This window comes from Phaseolus vulgaris, chromosome 8, assembly GCF_000499845.2.
Source record: "Phaseolus vulgaris cultivar G19833 chromosome 8, P. vulgaris v2.0, whole genome shotgun sequence".
NCBI classification, from domain to species: Eukaryota; Viridiplantae; Streptophyta; class Magnoliopsida; order Fabales; family Fabaceae; genus Phaseolus; species Phaseolus vulgaris.
In genome coordinates, this window is record NC_023752.2 from 39,481,234 (window position 1) to 39,503,800 (window position 22,567).

Consider the following 22,567-nt stretch of genomic DNA (forward strand, 5'->3'; position numbering starts at 1 on the left):
GATGAAGTTCCTCATTGTGGCCATTGAATATTTCACCAAGTGGGTGGAGGCAGAGCCAGTTGCACACATCACCGCACAGAAAGTCGAACACTTCGTCTGGAAGAACATTGTCTGCCGCTTCGGAATACCCAAGAGGCTGGTTTCCGACAATGGCACCCAGTTCACCAGTCATCAGCTGAGAAAGATGTGTGAAGAGTTAAAGATACAACAGGTTTTCGCTTCAGTGGAGCACCCACAAACAAATGGGCAGGTGGAGTCAGCAAATCGGGTGCTGCTCAGGGGGCTGAAGCGAAGACTAGACAAGGCCAAAGGAGGCTGGGCAGAGGAGGTCCCCAGAATTGTATGGTCTTATCACACCACCCCACAGTCCAGCACCCATGAGACACCCTTCAGCCTTGTCTATGGGACAGACGCCATGATTCCTGTGGAAATACAGGAGAGCTCCCCCAGATTCTTGAACTTCGTTGCTGAAGAGTCCAATGAAGAGCGTAAGGTGAATCTGGATCTGCTAGACGAAGTGCGGGAAGAGGCCAGAGTCAGTGCTGAAGCTGTGAAGAGAAGAGTGGAGCGGAGGCACAACTCTAAAGTGAGGCCCAGGCGTTTCCAGGAAGGTGATCTGGTGATGAGAAAGGCGCATCAGAATGACATGCAGAACAAGTTATCCCCAAAGTGGACAGGCCCGTACAGAGTGGTGGAGACATTAGAGAACGGAGCCTATCGCCTAGAGACTTTGGAAGGAGGAGCAATCCCCAGAACATGGAACGCCACCCATTTCAAATTTTATTTCAGTTAAAGTTGTACAGTAATAGGCGTTCTCGCGCTAAAAGACACATGTTTGTATGTGGTGGAAACAGTTGAACAGACAAGGGGGCACTCTTTTCCCTAAGGAGGGTTTTTAACGAGGCCACCCAATTAAAGAAAATTTCCAGCATATCAAGTGTGCTCAAGTATTTAAGTTAAAATCCTCCTTGCCCCAGGTGCAAGTGCAGGTGATTGGTTAGGCCTTACTTGCCCTAGGCGCAAGTACTGGCACCGATCTAAGTCTTCCTCACCCCAGGTGTGAGTGCAAGCAGTTAAAGGTTTGAAAAGCCAGGGGTGCTAGTAAGACCAAGGGGGGGAAAGGAAAGGTTTTGACAAAACGTCCTTACCCACTTGGCATACACCAATATTGGCCCAGTAAGACTCTTAGTCCGAAACCCTTCTCACCCCAGGAGTGAGACAGGGAATGAGCGACTCAATCCGCCAAAGGGTGATGACCTTGGGGAAAGTAAGAGGGGTTAACGAGAAACACTTTTCTTTCCCCAAGACGAGGCATCACCTTGAGCGATCGATGTCAAAGTCCTTTATGCACTTAGCGCTAGAGCGACAGAAAAAGCTAAGTAAAGACTAAAGAGCGATCACTGATGAGTCGTCAGTAATTGGCTAGTAGTGCAAAGCAGCGCACGAGGACTGTTAAACACCAAGCTGAGGGAATAGCCAGTCGTGATCAAGTAGAAGCAAAAGAGTAAGAGAAGCAGATCGCGCTAAGCCTAAGCTGGTTAACACTTAGTCGTGCGCAAAGAGTAAGAGAAGCAGATCGCGCTGAGCCTAAGCTGGTTAACACTTAGTCGTGCGCAAAGTGAAAGACGAAGCTCAAGATCGCGCTAAGCCTAAGCTGGTTAACACTTAGTCGTGTGCGAAAGGAAAGGTAAAGCCCAAGATCGCGCTGAACCTAAGCTCGCTAACAGTTAGTCGCGCACATAAAGATAAGTGAAGTTCGAAGAAAATACAAGGGAAGAAATTTATGCAACAAAGGAAGAATTGAGAGTTTGTATTCACGGTCAAGTCTTATACAAATTTCAGAGTAATAAGAAAATGGTGCAGAAGTTAAATTTACAGAGAAGAAAAAAGATTAAGGGGCAGGAGGGATGAGCTTCCCATCTACCACTTCATGATAGATGCTGAACTGCGAGAGGTCCAGGTCCGGGAGAACGCATCTGATTTGCTCGAGTGCTAGCTCGAATCCATCGGTAAGGGCATCAGCACCCACATTCATCAAATCAGCATTCTCCGCCTCCAGTTTCTGCTTTGAGGCCTCCGCAGCATCCCTCTCGGTGGTAATGGCAGCAAGGGAGGAGGCAGCTTCGGACAGTTTGCCCACCACCTCCTCGAGTCTCTTCTCTCCAGCTGCAGCTGCTTCTTTGGTGGACTCGAGCTCCCCCACTATTTGAGAATTCAGTTGGCGTAGGGAAGAGGTCTCGGCCCGCAGCTCCACCACCGTGCAGTCCAAGGAGCTAACAGCTTGCCCCATCAAGATCTCTGTCTTGATGGTCTCTTGGACCTGCGCTAGGTACTCCCTCCTAGCTTTCTCCACCATGCCCCGCATCAACTCCACAGATCCTTGGGCAGCTTCGAAGTCGCTTCGCAGTGACTCCTTGTCGTGCTCAAGATCCTTCACCCTCTTCTCCAGGGCTAGTTGCTTGCGATGCTGGGTGGAAAACTCCAGAGAGAGCACCACCTGCTTGGCCAGGTGCATATCCACCTCATCACCACTCCACTCGACAAGCTCCCGGTTGCTTATGAGCTGTCGAACCAGGGTGATGACCCTGCTGAAGTTCTCGTGGGTGGCCCCAGAAGCGCTTGGGCGCGAGCCAGACCCACCACATTCAGCAGCGGTGTTAGGGATTGGCAGCAGTGGTGGTGGTGCACCCCCAGCCTGGGCAGAAGCGCCCCCAGCAGGATGAGCGGATGGACCAGGTGATTGGCCTGCTGGGGGGGAAGATAGCAGTTGGGTAGTTGGAGGCAGCTGGTGGCCTGGAGAAGGAAGGTTGATGGGCTCTGTGGCAGTTTGAGCGCAGGGAGGAGGGGAAGACCCTTCCTCTACTTCCACCACCTCAATCTCTCCAGGCTGGAGAGATGAGGCCCCCTCAACTGCTGACCTTTTCCTTTGGCGGTGCACCAGAGGAGAGCCTGAGCTCTCCTCTTCAGTTGAAGCAGCAGTAGCAGCAGCGGTTGAAGCGGAAGCCTTCACCAGCCTCTTCCTTTTCTTCCCGGGCTCGGGGCCTTCAGCTGGCGCGACCGAGAGTGGAGGGGCTGCGATGGGCTCTGTTGTGGAAGAAGAGGAGCCAGTGCCCTTGGCTCCCCTACGTTTGGCAAGCTCCAGCAGGGCCAGCCTCTTGTCTTTCCCCGTCATTGAGTCTGCATAGACGAGAAAGGGAGGGGTTAGTTGGCCAAGTTATGCAAGTGAACCAAAAAGCACATAAAAACATGCATGAGAAGAGACAAGTATCCTAAGAGGTGCAAGAAGAGCTACCTATATATTTTTTCAGAGCCACCACATCAAATTCATCTTTGATGAGGCGGGCGGAGTTGTACTTGGCCCCCAGGAGCAGCCCACACAACTCGCGCTCATAGGGGCCATAGCTTCGAGGTCCCTGGATTTCTTGAACTCGACTCCAGGAACCCAGTAGAGGGGGTACCCCTCAAGCAGGCTTGGACTTTGAGGGGTAGCAGATATCATGTAGAATCTGCCCTTCCAATCTTTGAAGGGTTGCTGGTACAGGCCCAGGAGCACCCGTCCAGCAACCCCGTTCAGGCTCACCCAGGACCTGTCCCCAGGGTTCTTCGCTTCGAAGAAGTAAAGGAACACGTCCACGGAGGCGTTGTGCCCGAAATGACTGCAGAGGATTTGAAACGCCCGGATGAAGGCCCAGGCATTTGGATGGAGTTGGCAGGGCGCGACGTTTAACTCCATCAGCAGCTCCTTTTCGAAGAAAGTGAAAGGGAGGCGCAGCTTTAGTCTTTTGAAAATGGCGGAGTAGATGAAGACAAAGGGCACCCCATTGGTGGCCCTGTCATCTACGCAGATAGGCATCCCTCGAGGAGGGATGCGGATTTGAATGTTGAAGTCGTTCTCCCTGTCGATGGAGCAGGAAGGCTCATCGGGGTTGCGACTTAGCAGGGACTCGAGATGGCCCTCAGGCAGTAGAGTGGAGGTTTCGGCGAGCAATGCCAGGGGAGCCCATTGGTAGACCCTGGCATTGTCGTGGTAGGAGGTAGCCACAGGCGGTGGTGGAGCTGGCGCACTCGCGGAAGGCTGTGCACCAGAAGAAGAAGCAATGATGCGCGCAGTTTGTTTCAAGCGAGCCATCGTGAGATAGCTGCAAATGGAGGAAAAACGAAAAAGTCAGAATAAATGGGAGAAGGAGGAATGATGAATGTTTCAGTGAAAACAGAAAAGGGAAAGGAAAAGGAGATGCCCAAATGAAAAGAAGAAGAAGAAGAAGCAGAAGCCAGAGTAAGAGCCTGAAAAAACCCTAGCGCGGGTTCGAGAGAGGGAAATGGGGAAGATGAATGCATGATAACTAGAATGATAAATGCAATCGGTAAAGATGACCAAAAAGGGGCCAAGGAAAAGAAAAACCATACCTTTGAATGATCGCAAGAGATTGGGAAGCAGAGAATTTGAAGAAAGATGGGTGCGCAAAAGAGAAGTTCGCAGAGAGTCTGGGAGTCGAATGAAGAAGATGAAGGAACAGTGGAAGGGCGTGCCAATTTGAATAAGAGAAGCGCTAGCGACGCACAACGCTGGCCGTTGATGGCGCCACGTGTCGCGAGATTAAGAGAGGGAGTCCAAACGTTAAAGAAGCAGCACGTGAGGTGGCACGTGAGGCGGCCCCGCTTGCCACGTGGACTGAAGGCACGACCACTTAGTCTCTTCGCTGAGAACGAGTTCTCGACTCGAGACTGGGGGGCTTGTGATCCGATCGGTCATCGGTAGTCGATGACGTCAGCATCAGAGAACCACGTGGACCACTCGCAGGGTGACACGTGGACCAGGTGGCAGAGAAGTCAGGGGGACGATCGCCAAGAGAGGTGATCTGTGGTCAGTAACCAAGTGACCACCAACAGATCAGGCGGTAGAGAGGTCGGGGGACAGATCATCCGGGATGGTGATCGGTGGTCAGTAGCCAAGTGGCCACCAACAGATCAGTTCTCAGACTAACGCCTGAAGGCAGAACGCGAGAAACAGATAAACACTGATCAGTCATCGGGGTATTGTCATCGGGGTCTCGTGTTACACGCAGTTAAACTGGGAATGAGGTTCCCAGCGAGAGCGTTACGCATGGATCTCGCATGTGCACACCTCAGGGAATCATGCACGAGAGTGGCCTGAGGGAACTAGTAAACCAGCCAGTGGTTGGTGATTCCCTCAACCCATTACGTGCATGGCATCGTGAAGGGTAAGCTGTATACGCAGAGAGCAACGTTTGGTGAGTGTGCCTAGACCAGCCACACCCGACGTTCTCCCAAGAGTATGCGATCTGCCCAGATAAGAGAAACATCCTACGTTACTCCGCGAGGGCGTAACTTAGGCCCACAAAGAGAAGCGCTAGAGCCCTTCCAGTAAGTGACACGTGTGTGGTTAGATGTGAGTTGCAGGCTTCCATGTGTCATCATCTGAGAGGGTGCGGTCCAGACAAAAGAGCACTCCGTACCACTAAAGGTACAGACAGGCGCAGCCAAGCGCAGACATGCGCAGACTCTCACGCTCCCCATTGCTGATTCTGAAGGTACGCTTTCTCTGAAAAGCATAACAGGGTTCTGACACATGCCAGAAAAGCATAACAGAATTCTGTTATGCCCAGAAGCAGAGAGAGAGAGATAAAAGAAAGAATCGGGGTGAGAGTGGAAAGGAGAGGAAAAAACAGAGTGCAAGTTTTTCTCACACACACATTACTAGTTTCCAGTTTCTGGTGGTTCTGTTGGACTAACTTGATCGTCGGAGTGCAAACGGCCGCTAGAGGCGCCGTCTGTGTGTTTTGCAGGTCACATTTGAAGACATCTGAGGGAAAGTTCGGAAGGTGATTCTGCAGAAGAAGCAGTCGCGTAGACAGGGCAGAGAGTGCTACGAAGCGATTCGTCCACGTTCGAGTTGCCGGCAGGATCAATGATTATTCTAGGCATAGTAGAAAGAGCTAGATTTTCAAATGTATTTTGACCATGCTTTTGAGGATGATAAGAATTTAAAGTGTAAAACTTAGTTGCAAGTTTTCCTAAGAGAATCCTCAAATCATGGTTTGCGAAATTTGGAGCTCTATCCAACACTATGCTTGAAGATAAACCATGATGTCTAGAGAAGAGTTTATCCATATCCATGAAAATGGAATTGATCCTGCCGGTTGACCTAGCGTAAGAGTGTTGCCTCGTCACGAACCTCCTCACCAGCTTGACTCTACGTGGCTCTCAAGTTCGCACCACATAAAATCTCTCTGAGAACCTGAAAATACAAAGTGGCGCCTCTGCGGTTGGTGGTGCTCCGACGCTCAAGTCGGTGACAAAAACACCCAAAACTCAGAGAAAATATGCTCTGTAGAACCGTACTAAAGGCACACAACCCTAGCAGAATGAGCCGTAATGAAAACGTACCTCTGCAAATTCTGTTAAGTTTACCTTTATAGCTAGGTTTCTTCTCTCTCCAGGCCGTTATGCTTTTGGACGCGTGGCTCGCATCCAGCCCTGCACGTGTCGCCATCTGGGCTGGGATAGCAGGTAGCGCCCAGCCCTACGCGTGTCATCATCTGAGTCAGGATAACTCGAGCGTCATTTATCTATTGCTCCCAGCCCTACACGTGTCATCACCTGGGTTGGAGTAACTGGTAACATCCAACCCTACACGTGTCGTCATCTGGGTTGGGGCAACTTGAACGTTATTTCTGTGTAGTAACCAGTCGCGCGGCTAAGTCCTCTACTCAAGGAGTAAGCTAGCATGCGACATGCTCTAGAACACCACCTGACAAGGTGAGTATCGGGTGCAGCAAAGTGCACCATCTCTGTGATATCGCTTGTCGCTAATGGCACTGTCCTTATCGCCGCGTCATGCATGTTCTGGCTGAGGAAACCTTGCCTTCAACGAATGTCCACTCTGGGAATCCTGTCGCTGATAGGCAAGATGTTCCCTTCAACCCACACGCCCTTCACGCCCTATGCTGACGCAACAATCACCTTACTGAAATTATACGCTTGAACCTACTCTTCCGAGCCTTCAGTAGCTTCTATTGAGTGTACTGGGAAATCCGGCGATGTGCTCCTCGCAGCGGTGTCGGACCACCTGATCTCCTATTGCCAAACACGTCGATGACAGATAAACCCGGCGACAACCGACCATGTTCACTACAGAACGCCAGTTCCATGAACCGGCGACTACGCTAACCTTTGAACCATCCATCTTTCTCTTGCCCACGTGTTCCACTGAGCACCCCCCACATAGTCACGTGCAAGACACGTCATCACACCCGATGACCTGGTCGGTACACAAGCCCCCTAGTCTCGAGCTGCGACTTGTTCAGCGAGGAGACTAAAGAGTTTTAAATCCGGCGGCTTACGTGGCTTTGCGCGTTGGCGCTAATAGTGTTCACTGACTTGACATTTCACCAACTTCTTCGATCATTCGACACGTGGACTCATCAACGACCATTATTCACTGTCGTTTGCGCTTCTCGCAACGTTCGAAACTCTTAAACACTTCGCGCCATTTCACTGTTTCATTATCTTCTACCTCTCTTCATACTCTCGAACGCTCCGATTCTCCCAACCTCCATCTTTCTGAATACTCTTCTAATCATCTAAAGGTAACTTTTTTATCACTCCTACTGATATTTGCTGCATTTTGATCGGTTTGCATCATCCATTACTTGTCTGGAGCATACGTTGTGGGATGTTTTCTCTGCTTTGTTTTCTCTTTTCTTCATTTAGGGTTTCTGCACTTTTCTCTGCGAGTCCCTCTGGTTCTTCCCTCTTCTCCTCCTCTGTCGAGTCTTTCTGTTTACGAATTCTTATCCCTTTTCGTCTTCTTGCAGCTTCCTTGATGACTCGCTAAAAAATCACACCAAACCCTCCTCCACCTTCCCGTGACCCCCCAAGGGGTCCCAACGTCCCTTCCGACCGAGTCGCGAGACCCACGTCCTCTCATCCTAGCCAACCACAACCAAACCCACCACAAACCAGCGCGGTGGTGAAACCTCTTCCAGATTACAAACGACTATACCCGTGGGCCTCTACGACCTTGCTAGGTGAGACTTCATCCGTCAACTCCGATCGCGACATCCTTCGCCTCAAGAAAGGTGATGAGGAACACCTCTCTTTTAGTAAAGAGCACGATGACAAAGTATCCGTGCGCCCTTGTCCTCCCGGTGAGCCCATCTGCACCGACGATCAGGGGAGCGACGACGCCCCCTTCTGCTTCATTTACACCACCATGTTCAAGAAGGTCAACCTTCGGTTTCCCTTCACACGCTTTGAAAGGGAGCTCCTAACCGAGCTCCACATAGCCCCCGCCCAGCTCCATCCCAACAACTGGGCATTCGTACGAGCTTACCAAATTCTCTGCGCACACTTGGGACACCCGGCCTCTGTGGATGTATTCCTCTACTTGTTCGAGGCGAAGAACCCGGGCCATCGTCTGTGGGTCAACCTCAATGGGGTCGCTGGGAGGTCTATTCTCTCCATCTTCCAGCAATCCTATAAGGATTGGAAGGGGAAGTTTGTACGTGTATGCTGCAGCGATCAAGACCCTTCCCTTCTCGACGGGTTCCCCTTGTACTGGGTGAACAAGGGAAGGAAAGAGTCAAGCTTTAGGAAGGCTAGGGAGCCAGAAAAAATGGGGGAGCTCGACAAGGACTTGTGCAGTTTCTGGAAGAAAGTCGCTTCTTCCAACGTGACCCTGTCGACTGCCTCCATCGTCTCCTTCGAGTTCTATGAAAGCCAATTGGACTTTCACATAGGTCTGTCCTTAATCCTTCAAGCTCCCTTAGCTTGACTTTGCATTTTCTCGTTTCTATTCTGATGTTGTTATTCTCATTTCGCATATGGTTTCAACCTCCTCCATGCATTATTACCTGTCGATTTTCTGTGCTGGTTGATAACTGTTGGCCCCCTTTGCAGATACGATGCTGGGACAAGATAGGATGGCTGAACTACGCGCCATAGCCAGGTCCCATAAGCTTGCGGCGAGCTCTCAAACGATCCCGAACTCTGTTGCGGAGATCGCCGCCGTCCAGGGCCAATCCCCACCAGTTGGTCCACCCGCTGCTGCCGCTCTTCCAGCCCCCCAACGCAAGAAACTACCTCTCAAGAAGGCCAAAAGGAAAGCCCCCAGGGTAGTATCTGACGAAGAGGCGGATGAAAGCATCGAGGACGGGCTAATCTGCAAAAGGAAAAGAAGACCGCCTTCATGACGGAAAGGTCATGTTATTGCTACAGGGTGATGCCCTTCGGGTTGAAGAATGCAGGGGCCACGTACCAAAGGCTGATGGACAAGGTGCTCGCGCCCATGCTCGGAAGGAATGTGCAGGCATACGTCGACGACATGGTCGTGACGTCCCTGGAGAAAGACAAGCACGTCGCAGACTTGGAAGAGTTGTTCACCACAATAGCCAGGTACAAGCTAAAACTGAATCCTGAAAAGTGCGTTTTTGGTGTAGAAGCAGGGAAATTTCTGGGGTTTCTTCTGTCAGAGAGGGGAATTGAGGCTAACCCCGAGAAGTGCGCCGCCATTTTGGCAATGAGGAGCCCCGCCAATGTGAAGGAGGTGCAACAACTCACGGGGCGGATGGCCGCCCTGTCCCGATTCGTATCGGCAAGCGGAGAGAAGGGCCACCCATACTTCCAATGTTTGAAGAGAAACAACAGATTTGTTTGGACAAAGGAGTGTGAGGAGGCCTTCGTAAAGCTCAAGGAATATTTGCCGAGCCCTCCAGTTCTGTACCGTCCCGTTGACAAAGTCAAGGTCAAAGTCAACGTAAAGGTCAAAGTCAACGCAAAGCGTCGCCAAGGTAAGGCGTCGCCTAGCAGGGCATCGCCGAGATAGGGCGCCGCCCAACTGGGTGTTGCCAAGATGGAATGGCACAAGGGCAAGGTGACCACAGCGCTGCTCCCCGATACCCATGGGTAGGAAAGACCATGGAGGGGGCGACGCCGTGGGAAGGCCCCAAACCCTGGATAACCAGGGAACAGTAATAAAGAGGAGAGAAAGGTGGCTTCAAGGCCATAGTAACAACACCAGTGTAGGGCAGCCTGACTCTTGAAGTACCCCTGCCGCCCCAGAGATGCCTTTGAGACAGATACGACTCAAGAGGAAGGTCACGCCCAGGGTAGCCAGGTGCAGGGTACAAGAGGAAGGCAGATACGCTCTCAAAGTGAGTGACTAGAAGATTGGGGGGCATGAGTTGGCACCCAAAAAGTCACCTCTAGCGCAGTAGCACTCCCAGGCAGGAGGACTCACACGTAGAAACGTCCCCAGATGGGCAGAAATGCCTCTAGAGGGGGTCATGGCGTCGTGAGGCCCTCCACGTGTACGACAGCCAGGTCAGAATAGAAACACCCTTTAGTCAGGTGCCAGGTAATTAAAGTCATTCAATACAGTTTCCGTTTCAAGCGTTCAGGTACTATAATGGCTCCCAAGCGTTTCAACGTCTTAAATGCGCTACGTTTTCTAATTTGACGCTTTAATTAGGCGCTTTAAATGCTTGGGTAATTTAAATACCGCGGAGAATGTTGGGAACGGGGGTCGAACTTTTGGCAAATTTACCAGAAACTCTCTAGTTGCTTGCTCGAGCCTTGAGGTTACGTACAAGGGACTGGGAAGGATCTTTGCCAGAGGGAGAAAACACACACACAAGACACAGTTTCTTTTTACCACCTTCAGAGTGCCATACGCGGCGCTCAGAGACGGAGGTGCACAGTTTTGGTGTTTCTTGCTGGCTGACTTGAGCGTCGGAGTGCAAACGACCGCTAGGGCGCCCTTTTGTCCTCTTTTTGCAGGAATCCACAGGCTACCAGTGGGAAGGAGTCCCTAGCTGACAGTTGAGGTCGCGCGCGAAGACGTCTCAGTCAACCGGACGGAACATTTGGCGCCCACCGTGGGGCCGATATAAAACATTGGTCCCATTGCAAGTTCGAGAAGTCTATCAAGTCACGATCGCGTTTGAGGAAACAGTGAAGAATGGCCACCACTAGACGAGGTACCGCACGCGCTACGGGGGAAGTGATGTCCATGCAGCAGGTCCTGGAGATAATGCGGGGGCTGCAGGATGATATGGCGGATTCAAAGATAGAGCAAGAGCGCATGCAGGCGGATCTTGACGCCTCGCATGTGAGAAACGACGAACTCCATCGTGTGAATGAGGAGTTGCGTCGGAGTCTGAGGGACAATCAGGTGCAGCGCGAGAACGAAGAGGTGGAGCATCTCACTCCACCAAGGGAGTTCTCTACTCTCTTCTCGCAGGAGATCCTGGACGCGTCGATCCCCAACACCTTCGCAGGGCCTAAGGCGATTTTCACTGGGATGGAGGACCCTGAGGCGCATCTCACGGCGTTCCACACACAAATGGTGTTAGTGGGCGGTTCTGACGCCGCAAGGTGCAAGCTCTTCATGAGTACCTTGACAGGAATGGCCATGGATTGGTTTATCAGCCTTCCTAGCGGCCATATCACCTCTTTCCAACAGCTGTCGCAGTTGTTTAGAGAACAATACCTGGCGAACCGGGCCCCGCCGCCGGTATCTTACGATCTGTTTGATGTGAAGCAATACCAAGGGGAAAGTTTGAAGGAGTATATCAACCGGTTCGGGTCCCAAGTGGTGAAAGTGGGCACGACGGAGGAGCCCATGATTGTGTATGCCTTTAGGAAAGGCGTATATCCTGGCCCTTTTTGCGAATCTATTATTCGCAATCGACCAAGGACTTTTGCTGAAATACGGCGTAGGGCGGTGGAACATATCGCCTCCGAAGGAGAAGTGTGCGAGAAGCGCACCAGCGTGGTACCTTCGCGCTCGAGAGTGCAAACGCGGGCTCAGCCCGTCAGGGTCAATGAGACCACGACGGGGAGGAAAAAGCCAGAGGGGAGACACCCCTATGAGAACAGGAAACCCCAGCCCAGAGGTCCAGCAGGTGGGGATCGCCCAGTTAGAGAGAGGGCGAGACCGGCGAGGTACAGTTTTGTTGTGGATTTGAAGGACCCGATCGCCGTGCCTAATATAGCTGAGAGGCTGAGGCGACCGGCGAAAACTGACAAGGTGTTAGGGCCACGGGAAGACTCCTGGTGCGAGTTCCACGAGGCTTTCGGTCATCACATTGACAACTGCCTCTCGTTGGGTTATCAGCTTGATGAGCTGGTGAAAAGCGGGTTTCTGAAGGATTACGTCGCAGAACCCGCCGCGACTGCCGCCCTGCCGGCGCCAACAGAGGAGCAAGCACACGAGATGCCTGTGCTTGGCGAGGTCCACACCATTGCTGGAGGCTTTTCCGGCGGGGGACCCACCGCCTCCCAGCGGAAGGGGGGTCAATTCGATCGAAGAGAGAATCTCGGGTGAGCCATGGGAGTCGAACCTCGTGTTCACGAGAGGAGATCTCCGAGATGTGGTACCCCACGACAACGACCCCGTTGTCATCTCAGTCGTCACTGCCGGAAGAAAGGTGCATAGGGTTCTGGTCGATCAGGGAAGTTCAGCAGACGTCATGTTCCTGTCGACATTCAACAAGTTGCGATTGTCCCCTGACCTTCTGAGGCCCTACACAGGCTGCCTATATGGGTTCGCAGACAACCAAGTGGATGTCCGAGGCTACTTGGAACTGCGGACGACATTCACTAACGGGGAAGCCTCGCGCACCGAAAGCATACGATACTTGGTCGTGAACGCTCATTCCGCCTACAACATCTTGTTGGGGAGACCGGCGCTGAATAGGCTCAATGCGGTATCCTCCACACGTCATATGAAGATGAAGCTGCCGGACCTTAGTGGTAAGGTCATAGTTATCAAGTCGGATCAGGAGGAAGCGCGGAAGTGCTATGAAAATAGCTTAAAATCGAAGAAGAGCGTGTTCATGGTGTTTGAACGTCCGCCAAGTGTCGACGCGACGATGATAGAGGCAACGCCCTCCGGGTCAAGGCCTGTTGAAGCCACGCCCGTGGGGGCGACGCCCGAGGTAGATACACTGATGGAGGAGAGACCTGACGATACGGCGCCCGTGGAAGAGGTGGCGCCCATCTAGGGAAACGGCGGAGATCAACAGGCGGCTAACGCCGTGAGAGGGAGATTGGCGGCAAGACGTTTAAACTAGGGCGTCTGCTGGGCCAAGAAGAACAGGAGGCGGTGGCAGAGGTGATCTCACGCCATTTGGACGCCTTTGCATGGTCTGCCTCGGACATGCCTGGCATCGATCCTGATTTCTTATGCCACCACCTCAGCATGGACGCCACGGTTCGCCCCGTGCGCCAAAGGAGGAGAAAGTTCAATGAAGAGAGGCAGCTGGTGGTACGCGAAGAAACGCAGAAGCTGTTGAGGGCTGGCCACATCAGGGAAATCCAATACCCCGAGTGGCTAGCCAACGTCGTTCTAGTAAAGAAGGCGAATGGGAAGTGGAGGATGTGTGTGGACTTCACAGACCTAAACAAGGCGTGCCCAAAGGACTCGTACCCGCTGCCCAGCATTGACGCGCTGATAGATAGCGCATCCGGCAGCAAGGTGCTAAGTTTCCTAGATGCTTTCTCAGGGTATAACCAGATTAAAATGCACCCGAGAGACGAAAGCAAAACCGCATTCATGACGGAAACCAGCAGTTATTGTTACAAGGTGATGCCTTTCGGCTTGAAGAATGCGGGTGCCACCTACCAAAGGCTGATGGACAAGGTCCTAGCACCTATGTTAGGAAGAAACGTATACGCCTATGTGGATGATATGGTAGTGGCGTCGAAGGATAAGGCACAGCATGTGGCAGACCTGGAGGAATTATTCGTCACTATATCCGAGTACCGCCTCAAGCTAAACCCTGAAAAGTGTGTCTTCGGGGTAGAGGCAAGTAAGTTCTTGGGTTTTATGCTCACAGAGAGGGGGATAGAGGCGAACCCCGACAAATGCGCAGCGATTATCGCCATGTGAAGCCCGACGTCGGTAAAGGTGGTGCAACAGCTGACAGGGCGGATGGCGGCACTCTCAAGGTTTGTTTCCGCCGGAGGAGAGAAGGGGCACCCATATTTCCAGTGCCTCAAGAGAAACAGTCGCTTTGCATGGACTGACGAATGCGAAGCGGCTTTCATTAAGTTAAAGGAGTACCTGGTGACGCCACCGGTCCTCTGCAAACCGGTAACAGGCGTGCCCCTCCGGCTATATTTTACTGTAACAGAGCGGGCTATCAGCTCTGTGTTAGTCCAGGAGCAGGACCAGAGTCAAAAGCCCATCTATTTCGTGAGCAAAGCATTACAAGGAGCTGAGACGAGATACCAAGTGCTGGAGAAGGCAGCACTGGCGGTGGTGTTTTCCGCCAGGAGGCTTCGTCATTACTTCCACAGTTTCACGGTGGCGGTGATGACAAACCTCCCCATACAGAAGGTACTGCAGAAGCCCGATGTGGCTGGAAGGATGGTGCGCTGGGCAGTGGAACTGTCAGAATTCGACATTCAGTATGAGCCTAGAGGATCCATCAAAGGGCAGGTATACGCAGATTTTATATCGGAACTCTCGCCCGGAGGAGAGCATAAGGTGGAGGCAGGCTCGTAGTGGTCGCTTTCAGTGGACGGCTCTTCCAACCAGCAAGGAAGTGGTGCGGGAATAGTCTTGGAAGGACCAGACGGTGTACTGATCGAACAGGCCCTGCGCTTCGCTTTCAAAGCCAGTAATAATCAGGCTGAGTATGAAGCCCTGATTGCAAGAATGCTTTTAGCCAAAGCAATGGGCGCGCGGAACCTCTTAGTGAAGAGTGACTCTCAACTGGTTACAGGGCAAGTGTTTGGTGAGTTTCAGGCGAAAGACCCGCAGATGGCAGCATATTTAAGGTACGTCGAATCGCTGAGGGGAGCCTTCAGTGCTCTTGAACTGGTACATGTCCCAAGGGAGCAGAATGCCAGAGCTGACCTGCTCGCCAAGCTGGCCAGCTCAGGCAAGGGGGGCAGGCAGAGGACTGTAATCCAAGAGACGCTTAAGGCTCCGAGGAAATTCATAGAGGATAACAGGGTGGATGTCCTCCACGTAAGCGCCGCGAGAGGAAGGCCAAGGAGTCATTGTTCCTTGACTCAGGATACGTTGAAGGCGCCTCACATTAGTGTATACACGGACACGCCCGAAGGAGGGAGGCGAGCGCTGATACATGTTTTAGCCGAAGGAGACACCTGGATGACGCCATACAGGCGGTACCTGGCGGATGGGGTTCTCCCAGTGGAGCCTGAGGAAGGTAAGAAGGTTAAGAGGAATGCGGCAAGGTACACCCTAATAGACGGAGTGTTGTTCAGACACGGTTTCACTCACCCTATCTTAACATGCGTAAGCGGCGACGAGTGTACCAGAATAATGGCGGAGCTCCACGAAGGCGTTTGTGGGAGCCATGTAGGCGGAAGGTCCTTAGCTTCTAAGGTGGTGCGCGCAGGGTTTTATTGGCCAACAGTAAAGGAAGATTGCGTGCGACACGCCCAGCGTTGTAAGCAATGCCAAAAACACGCAGACTGGCACAAGGCGCCGCCAGAGGAGCTGCGATCAATATACAGCCCATGGCCTTTCCATACCTGGGGGATCGACATCCTAGGCCCGTTTCCGTTGGCTATAAGGCAGATGAAGTACTTGATTGTCGCCATCGAGTACTTCACCAAGTGGATAGAGGCGGAGCCCGTGGCGCAGATCACCGCGCACAAAGTCCAACACTTTGTGTGGAAGAATATTGTGTGCCGTTTCGGCGTACCTAGGCGGCTGATATCCGATAACGGAACCCAGTTCGCCAGTCAACAGTTGAGAAACCTATGTGCTGAAGTAGGCATCAAGCAGGTGTTCGCATCAGTTGAACATCCCCAGACTAATGGGCAGGTAGAGTCAGCAAACAAAGTTTTGCTGAGAGGGCTAAAGAGAAGGCTGGAAAAGGCCAAAGGAGCATGGGCGGAGGAGGTGCCAAGGATCGTGTGGGCATACCACACCACGCCCCAATCTTCCACCATGGAGACGCCTTTCAGTTTGGTGTATGGGTCGGACGCGATGATCCCAGTTGAGATTCACGAAAGCTCACCACGTTTCCAAAACTTCGTGGCGGAAGAATCTAACGAAGAAAGGCGGGTGAACCTAGACCTACTGGACGAAGCCAGGGAGGAAGCCGCAATAAAGGCTGAAGCAGTGAAGAGAAGAGTAGAGCGACAATACAGCTCTAAGGTAAAGCCGCGGCAGTTTCAGATTGGCGACCTAGTTATGAGGAAGGCTCATCCATACGAGCTGGAGAATAAGTTGTCTCCCAAGTGGACCGGACCCTTCAGAATTACCGAGGCTAAGGGCAACGGGTCGTATAACCTAGAGACCTTGGAGGGGGGTCCCATCCCACACAGCTGGAATGCAGCCAACTTGAAATTTTATTTTAGTTGACTTATGTAAGCAGCCATGTAACAATTTAGTTGAAGGGGACACTCTTTTTCCCTCTCGGGGGTTTTTTAATGAGGTCACCCAAATAAAAGGTAAAACCAGTTTGAGAAAAAGAAGTGCCTTGGTTTTCAGCCTTTATCTTTCTCCGTTTGAAGTAATGTGAGGCGTCGCCAAGAAAGAAGACGTCGCCTAGGTGAAGGCGTCGCCAAGAAAGAAGGCGTCGCCTAGGTGAAGGCGTCGCCAAGGGAGAAGGCGTCGCCTAGGTGAAGGCGTCGCCCGGAGAGAAGGTGTCGCCTGAATGCAGGCACCGTTGAGGAACATGACGAAGGAAAAGCGCACAATATGCGAAACGTATGCAAAATAAAGCGGCGTTGCAAAAAATCAAGTATGATATAGGAAAGTTGATGTTACAAGCAATGTTCGATACAATGGGAGTAGCGCAAATGGGGCAAATATTACAGATCATGCAAAAACACGAACGAGCCACTTCTCAGTGGCCATCGGAGTAAGCACTGGAGGAAGGCGAAGCCCCGATCCTAGCCCGCAGAGCTCGAGTGAGTCGTGCCCTCCTCTCTTGGTTTATTTTCGAACCTGCACCAAGGGAGATGAATGTGTCAGAGGCACCATGACGCAAAACAAACACAGATAGAAAGCGATAAAGGCGGAAGTCTCTAGGGCAGTGACTCATACCTATATACTTTTCGAGAGTTCCAGCGCTGAACTCCAAGCTGATCAAAGTGGCAGAGTCAAAACTTCCCGCCTCAGCAAGAATCCGACAAGCTATTTGATCACTTGGAGCCAGCTTCTTGAAGGGTTTGGTTTTGAGGGCCCTCGCCTCTCTCACCCAGTACAGAGGAAAACCATCCAGGGCGGTGGGAACGAGGTCAGTGCAGCAAATCTTGAAGAATCGGCCTTTCCACCCGGTGAATGAGTTTTGGAAGGGGGTTAGGAGAACTCTCCCAGGAACATTGCTGAGAGTTACCCAGAGGTTGTGCCTTTGCCTCTTCACCTCAAAGAAGTGAAGAAAGAGGTCAACCGAGGGTGCACAACCCAGAAACCTGAATAGGATGTCAAAGGCTTTGACAAAGGCCCAGCTGTTGGGGTATAACTGGGCCGGAGCGGCATTGATCTCCGTCAGCAGTTCCTGCTCGAACCGGGAGAAGGGCAGGCGCACGCCGATGGTCTTGAACACCACCTGGTAAAAGTAGAAGAAGGGGACCCCTTCGTTGGCCTGATCGTCTCCACATACTGGCTCCCCTAGAGTGCAAGGGAGCAGAGCAATGTCGTCATCATGCCTCCTCGCGAAGGCACGGTGATCATAGGAACATGAATCCCCTTTGTGTTCCCTTATGGCCCTGGTGGCGAGTAAGCATGAGCATTCGTCGAGAAGCTCACTCGAAGCCCAAGGGTACAGGTCCTTGGGATTGACCCTGGGGGAAGTAGCATGAGAGGACATTCTTTAATAAGATCAGGGATTGTCAAAGGCGTATGGCCCGCCGGTAACGAAAGAGTCGAGCGATGGGAGCGAACGCTGGAAGAACCCTTCGTGAGAAGAGAAAGGGTGCAAGAAGAAAGGGTGCAAGAAGAGAGAGTGTAAGTAGGTTACGAAGAGTGCAGAAATGATGAGAACAGTTTCAGAGTTTGAAGAGTTAAATAAAGCGGTTAGAGCGCCAAACGACGCAAGTAGAAGTATTGCAGTTAGAGCATTAAACGACGCGAATGGATGTACCGCACTATCGTGCCACGTGGCAGAAGATGAAAGGATGGCCCTGGCACCGACTGGTTAAACTCAGAAAACGTCGTATCGACAGAATACCCAGTGGTACGATGCGCCGTCGAAAGTGGGTCAGGGGCACAGTAGGAGTCAGGACTCAGTCGAATGACTGAACGTCCCATCAGCCATACAAGAAGCGCCACGTGGATGGCACCGGCGAAACCTCGAGCTCTTCGCTGTCCTCAGGAGGCGACCAGGGCCAGGGTCAAAGTCAATGCCAAGGTGAAGACGACGCTAGCATGAGACGTCCGAGGCGTCGCCAGGAAGGACGCAAAGGGCGACGCCAGCGTGAGACGTTGCGGGCGTCGCCAACCCAAGTTAGCGGCGTCGCCTCCCCGATACCCACAGGTAGGAAAGACTGTGGAGGGAGACAAGATCGCCAAGCGCCAGCGAATCACTGGCAGGGTTGTTCCCCAAGACCTGCGGGAAATAAAGGCCCTGGAGGGAACGCCCCCCCCCCCTCCCCCCGGAGCACCCGACGTTTCAGACACCCGGGACGATACGGCGCTGCTGTAGCAGGCCTCTCCTTAGGCGCGGGCGCCGGGTACCGAGAACCAGGGAGCGGATCGCTTTGGTGTTGGAGACACCCCGTGGACGATACGGCCCCGATAGATGAGCCTCTCCACGGGCGTACGCATCGACGCGTGACCTTAAACGGGTATAATACAAGCAAAACAGCCGGAGCACGCGAAGGCAAAGAATGAGAGTAAGATCGCACAGGCAGAATTCTATATCGCGAAGGCACGAAAGTAATCATACAAAAACCCAGAGTTGTAACAAGCGTGCAGACAGTTCAAAGAATTACAAGTTTAACAGAGAGAGTCAAAAACAAAGGTAAAGTGTAAGAGGAGTAAAAGCTTGAAAGGTAAAGGTGGCGGGTGAGAGACAGCGATTCAGTCATCCAAGTCCATAGGCACGACCTTCCCGTCGACGACATGGTGTGTGGGGTCGCAGTTTGAAATATTGATGCCAGGGTTCTCGCAGGACGCCTGAGTCAGAGCCTCTTGGAAGCCCTCTTCAAACGCGCCCGCCATCTCCCCAGTCAATTCTTGGACCTCCCTCTCTAGTTCTGCAACCCTAGAGTCCTTGGATATCAATTGCTTCTCCAGAAATTCCTTCTCCACGCGGAGCTTGTTAGCCTCGGCTTGGAGAAGGCTCAAGGCTTCAACCTTCGCAGCCAAGGCGTCCTCTATCTCACCTAGCTTCTGCCTCCAAGCAGCATCCAGCTCTTCAAGTTTTCTTCGCTGCACTTCGGAGGCAAGAGCCGCCTCTTGGAGGCCAATGTTTTGGATTTGGTAGGAGGTGAGCTGGGCTAGTTGATTGACATGCGCCTGTTCCAGTTCTCGCGCGTACACCTCAGCCCCCTCCCTACCCTCGTGGGCCAGTTTTAGCAAAGATTGGGAAGCTTCCTCCTTGAGCCCCCAGTTTTGTTTCTCCTCCTTCAACGCCCCCACCTCTTGTCTCAGCTTGCGGAGAGCCTCCCTCCCCTTGATAGCGTTTCGAGCCTGGGTGCGCCACTTGAGTGCCACCGCCAGGAATGCCCCCATATAATAAGGCATGCCTCCCCCCTTTTGAGGATCAGTCGGCGACATTCCTTCGGTGAAACCCTGTGTCAACTCCCTATGAATGGGGCGAGGAATTCAGGGTTTGCGAGAAGTCGAGGCAGGGACTGATGCAGGAGGGGCGGAGCCCGAGGCCTCAACTGCGTCACGATGCGGCAACGGCGAGAGCGGGGGAACCGAGTCAATCCTTTCTTCTCGTTCCTCGTGGGCTGGTGGAGGTGGAGGTGATGTGGCACTAGGAGGATCGTCCCTGAGAGAGCTCCCACCACCGGGAGACGCGGCTGATGAGGCAGGAAGGCCCGTAGCCCTCCTCTTATAGGAAACCAGGGCAGTGCCCGAGTCTTCGCTGTCAGAGTCTACTATCAGCACCCTTTTTCCTTTGTTGGGGCGTGCTGGGGCAGGGGTCGACGCCATGGCTAATGGAACCGCGGCAATGGGAGGAGGAGAAACAGATGGTGGAGGAGTCGGCAGGGAAGCGACGGTGGGCACGTCAGAGGCGACGGCGTCCCCACCCTCTTTGGCAGATTTTGCCTTCTTCAAAAATTTGGCAAGAGCGAGCCGCCTCGAAGAAGTCATCACTGAACCTGCAGCAGCGAAGAATAGCAGAGCAAAGATTAATTCAGATAAAGCAAAAGGGGAGTTCTATGGCCAGACACACGCAGATAACCACAAGGGTTCAAGCAAGCAAGTGAATCCTTATAACCACAACAGCTAATGCAGTATAAATAATCAAGGGCAGATACCAAAGTAGGTAGAGAGCCCATGGGCGTTGAATTCGTTTGCGATGAGTTTGGCAGTATCGAAGACTACCCCCAGCCCCGCCAAGGCTTTGCACACGTCCCGATCGGCGGGGGCGAGCTCATCCAAAGCCAGGGCCTTCATGGTTATGGGCTTATCCGTCCAGTATAGGGGAAAGCCCTCTAGGACGATAGGATCGCGCTTGGTCGCACGTACTTTGAAGAACTTCCCTTTCCATCCTTTGAACGAATTTTGGAAGAGTGTAAGGATGATGCGCCCGGCGATGCCAGAAAAGCTCATCCATAGGCTCTTCCCCTGTTTCTTTACCTCAAAAAAATGAAGAAAACGTCCACGGAAGATGGGACACCCAGATGTCCGCAGAGAATCTGAAACCCCCTTACGAAAGCCCAGCTGTTGGGGTGGAGCTGGGCTGGGGCGGTGTTTATCTTTGTAAGCAGTTCCTTCTCGAAGGAAGTAAGAGGCAGACGCAGGCCCACTCTCTTGAGTACCATTTGATAAAGGAAGAAGAAGGGGCTTCCCCCGGTGCCTCTTGAGTCCACACAAACGGGTATCCCAGGTTTCACCCGGCATACCAGGACGTGGGAGTCGTGAGTTTTATGGAAGGCGTTGAAATTGTAAAGCGCAGGGTCCCCCCTGTGGGCCTCCACGTCCTCAACAGAGTTTAGGGTGGAGCTTTCGTCGAGGAGATCGTCGGGGGCCCAGTCATACTCACCTTTATAGTAAGACTTAGGGAGCGGGGGAGGCGCGGCGGTCTTAGTTTTCGCCATTGATGCAAGAGCTGAAGATCAAAAGAGAAAAGAAAGGGTTCAGAGAAAAAGGGTTGGGAGAAGAAAAAGGGAAAAATGGGGGAATCCTAGGAGAACCCTACCCACACGAGAGAAAAGAGGAACGAAGAAGCATACAAACGATATCCAAAGAAATGCAGTAACATGGACAGTCCCAAGCAGTTCATGCAGTAAAGGGAATCATCAAGGATAGGAAAAACCGTACCTTTGGGGGTTGAAGGGCGTGGAGAGCGGAAGCACGAAAGAGCAGGGGTCGCGAGAGAAGGGTTTCGAAGAAGATAAACAGTGAGGAAAGGCAGAGAAAGTGGATGTAACAGTGGTTCCAAGCGCGGGGTTTGGGTAACTTAAACGTTACGAGGAGCGCGAGGGACAACAAAGGGTGACCGTGCGATGATGCCACGTGTTGCAGGATTAGGCGCTCAAGGGGAGCGCAAGAGGTTCTTAAGGATGACCGCGTGATGAACCACGTGGCACGCGATTAAGCGTGGCCCCAAAAAGCGTTGCTTTCCCCGTTTCAGAGGATGTCCAATCAACCATTAAGAGCACCCCAAGGGTTCGGAGAGCGTCACGTCAATGGTTTCAAGGTTGCTACGTCAGCAAGAATGACACGTCACCGGGTGCCACGTGGATGGCGTGGGCGAAGCCTTAGTCTTTTCGCTGAAGACAAGTCATCAGCTTAAGACTGGGGGGCTTGTGTACCGTCTCGTACCGGGGCGTTGACAAAGTCAAGGTCAAAGTCAACGTAAAGGTCAAAGTCAACGCAAAGCGTCGCCAAGGTAAGGCGTCGCCCAGGTAAGGCGTCGCCTAGCAGGGCATCGCCGAGATAGGGCGCCGCCCAACTGGGTGTCGCCAAGATGGAATGGCACAAGGGCAAGGTGACCACAGCGCTGCTCCCCGATACCCATGGGTAGGAAAGACCATGGAGGGGGCGACGCCGTGGGAAGGCCCCAAACCCTGGATAACCAGGGAACAGTAATAAAGAGGAGAGAAAGGTGGCTTCAAGGCCATAGTAACAACACCAGTGTAGGGCAGCCTGACTCGTGAAGTACCCCTGCCGCCCCAGAGACGCCTTTGGGACAGATACGACTCAAGAGGAAGGTCACGCCCAGGGTAGCCGGGTGCAGGGTACAAGAGGAAGGCAGATACGCTCTCAAAGTGAGTGACTAGATGATTGGAGGGCTTGAGTTGGCACCCAAAAAGTCACCTCTAGCGCAGTAGCACTCCCAGGCAGGAGGACTCACACGTAGAAACGTCCCCAGATGGGCAGAAATGCCCCCAGAGGGGGTCATGGCGTCATGAGGCCCTCCACGTGTACGACAGC

General features: G+C 52.7%; 3 protein-coding genes across 3 annotated transcripts; all 3 read right to left on the reverse strand.

Moving 5' to 3' along the window:
• Window positions 1-1,891: 1,891 nt before the first annotated feature.
• LOC137825106 (uncharacterized) lies at window positions 1,892-3,172 on the reverse strand. Its single transcript, XM_068630780.1, has 3 exons — window positions 2,641-3,172; window positions 2,030-2,451; window positions 1,892-1,945 (listed from the first exon to the last, which is right to left on the reverse strand). Exons 1-3 carry the CDS (start codon window positions 3,170-3,172, stop codon window positions 1,892-1,894), a joined length of 1,008 nt encoding a protein of 335 aa, XP_068486881.1.
• Window positions 3,173-16,856: 13,684 nt separating this feature from the next.
• LOC137825107 (uncharacterized) lies at window positions 16,857-19,732 on the reverse strand. The gene is made up of 2 exons (XM_068630781.1): window positions 19,111-19,732; window positions 16,857-16,957 (listed from the first exon to the last, which is right to left on the reverse strand). Exons 1-2 carry the CDS (start codon window positions 19,730-19,732, stop codon window positions 16,857-16,859), a joined length of 723 nt encoding a protein of 240 aa, XP_068486882.1.
• A 48-nt stretch (window positions 19,733-19,780) lies between these two features.
• Window positions 19,781-21,228, reverse strand: LOC137825108 (proline-rich receptor-like protein kinase PERK9). The gene is made up of 2 exons (XM_068630782.1): window positions 21,174-21,228; window positions 19,781-20,286 (listed from the first exon to the last, which is right to left on the reverse strand). The coding sequence occupies exons 1-2, from the start codon at window positions 21,226-21,228 to the stop codon at window positions 19,781-19,783; spliced, it is 561 nt and encodes a 186-aa protein (XP_068486883.1).
• Between the last annotated feature and the right edge of the window lie 1,339 nt (window positions 21,229-22,567).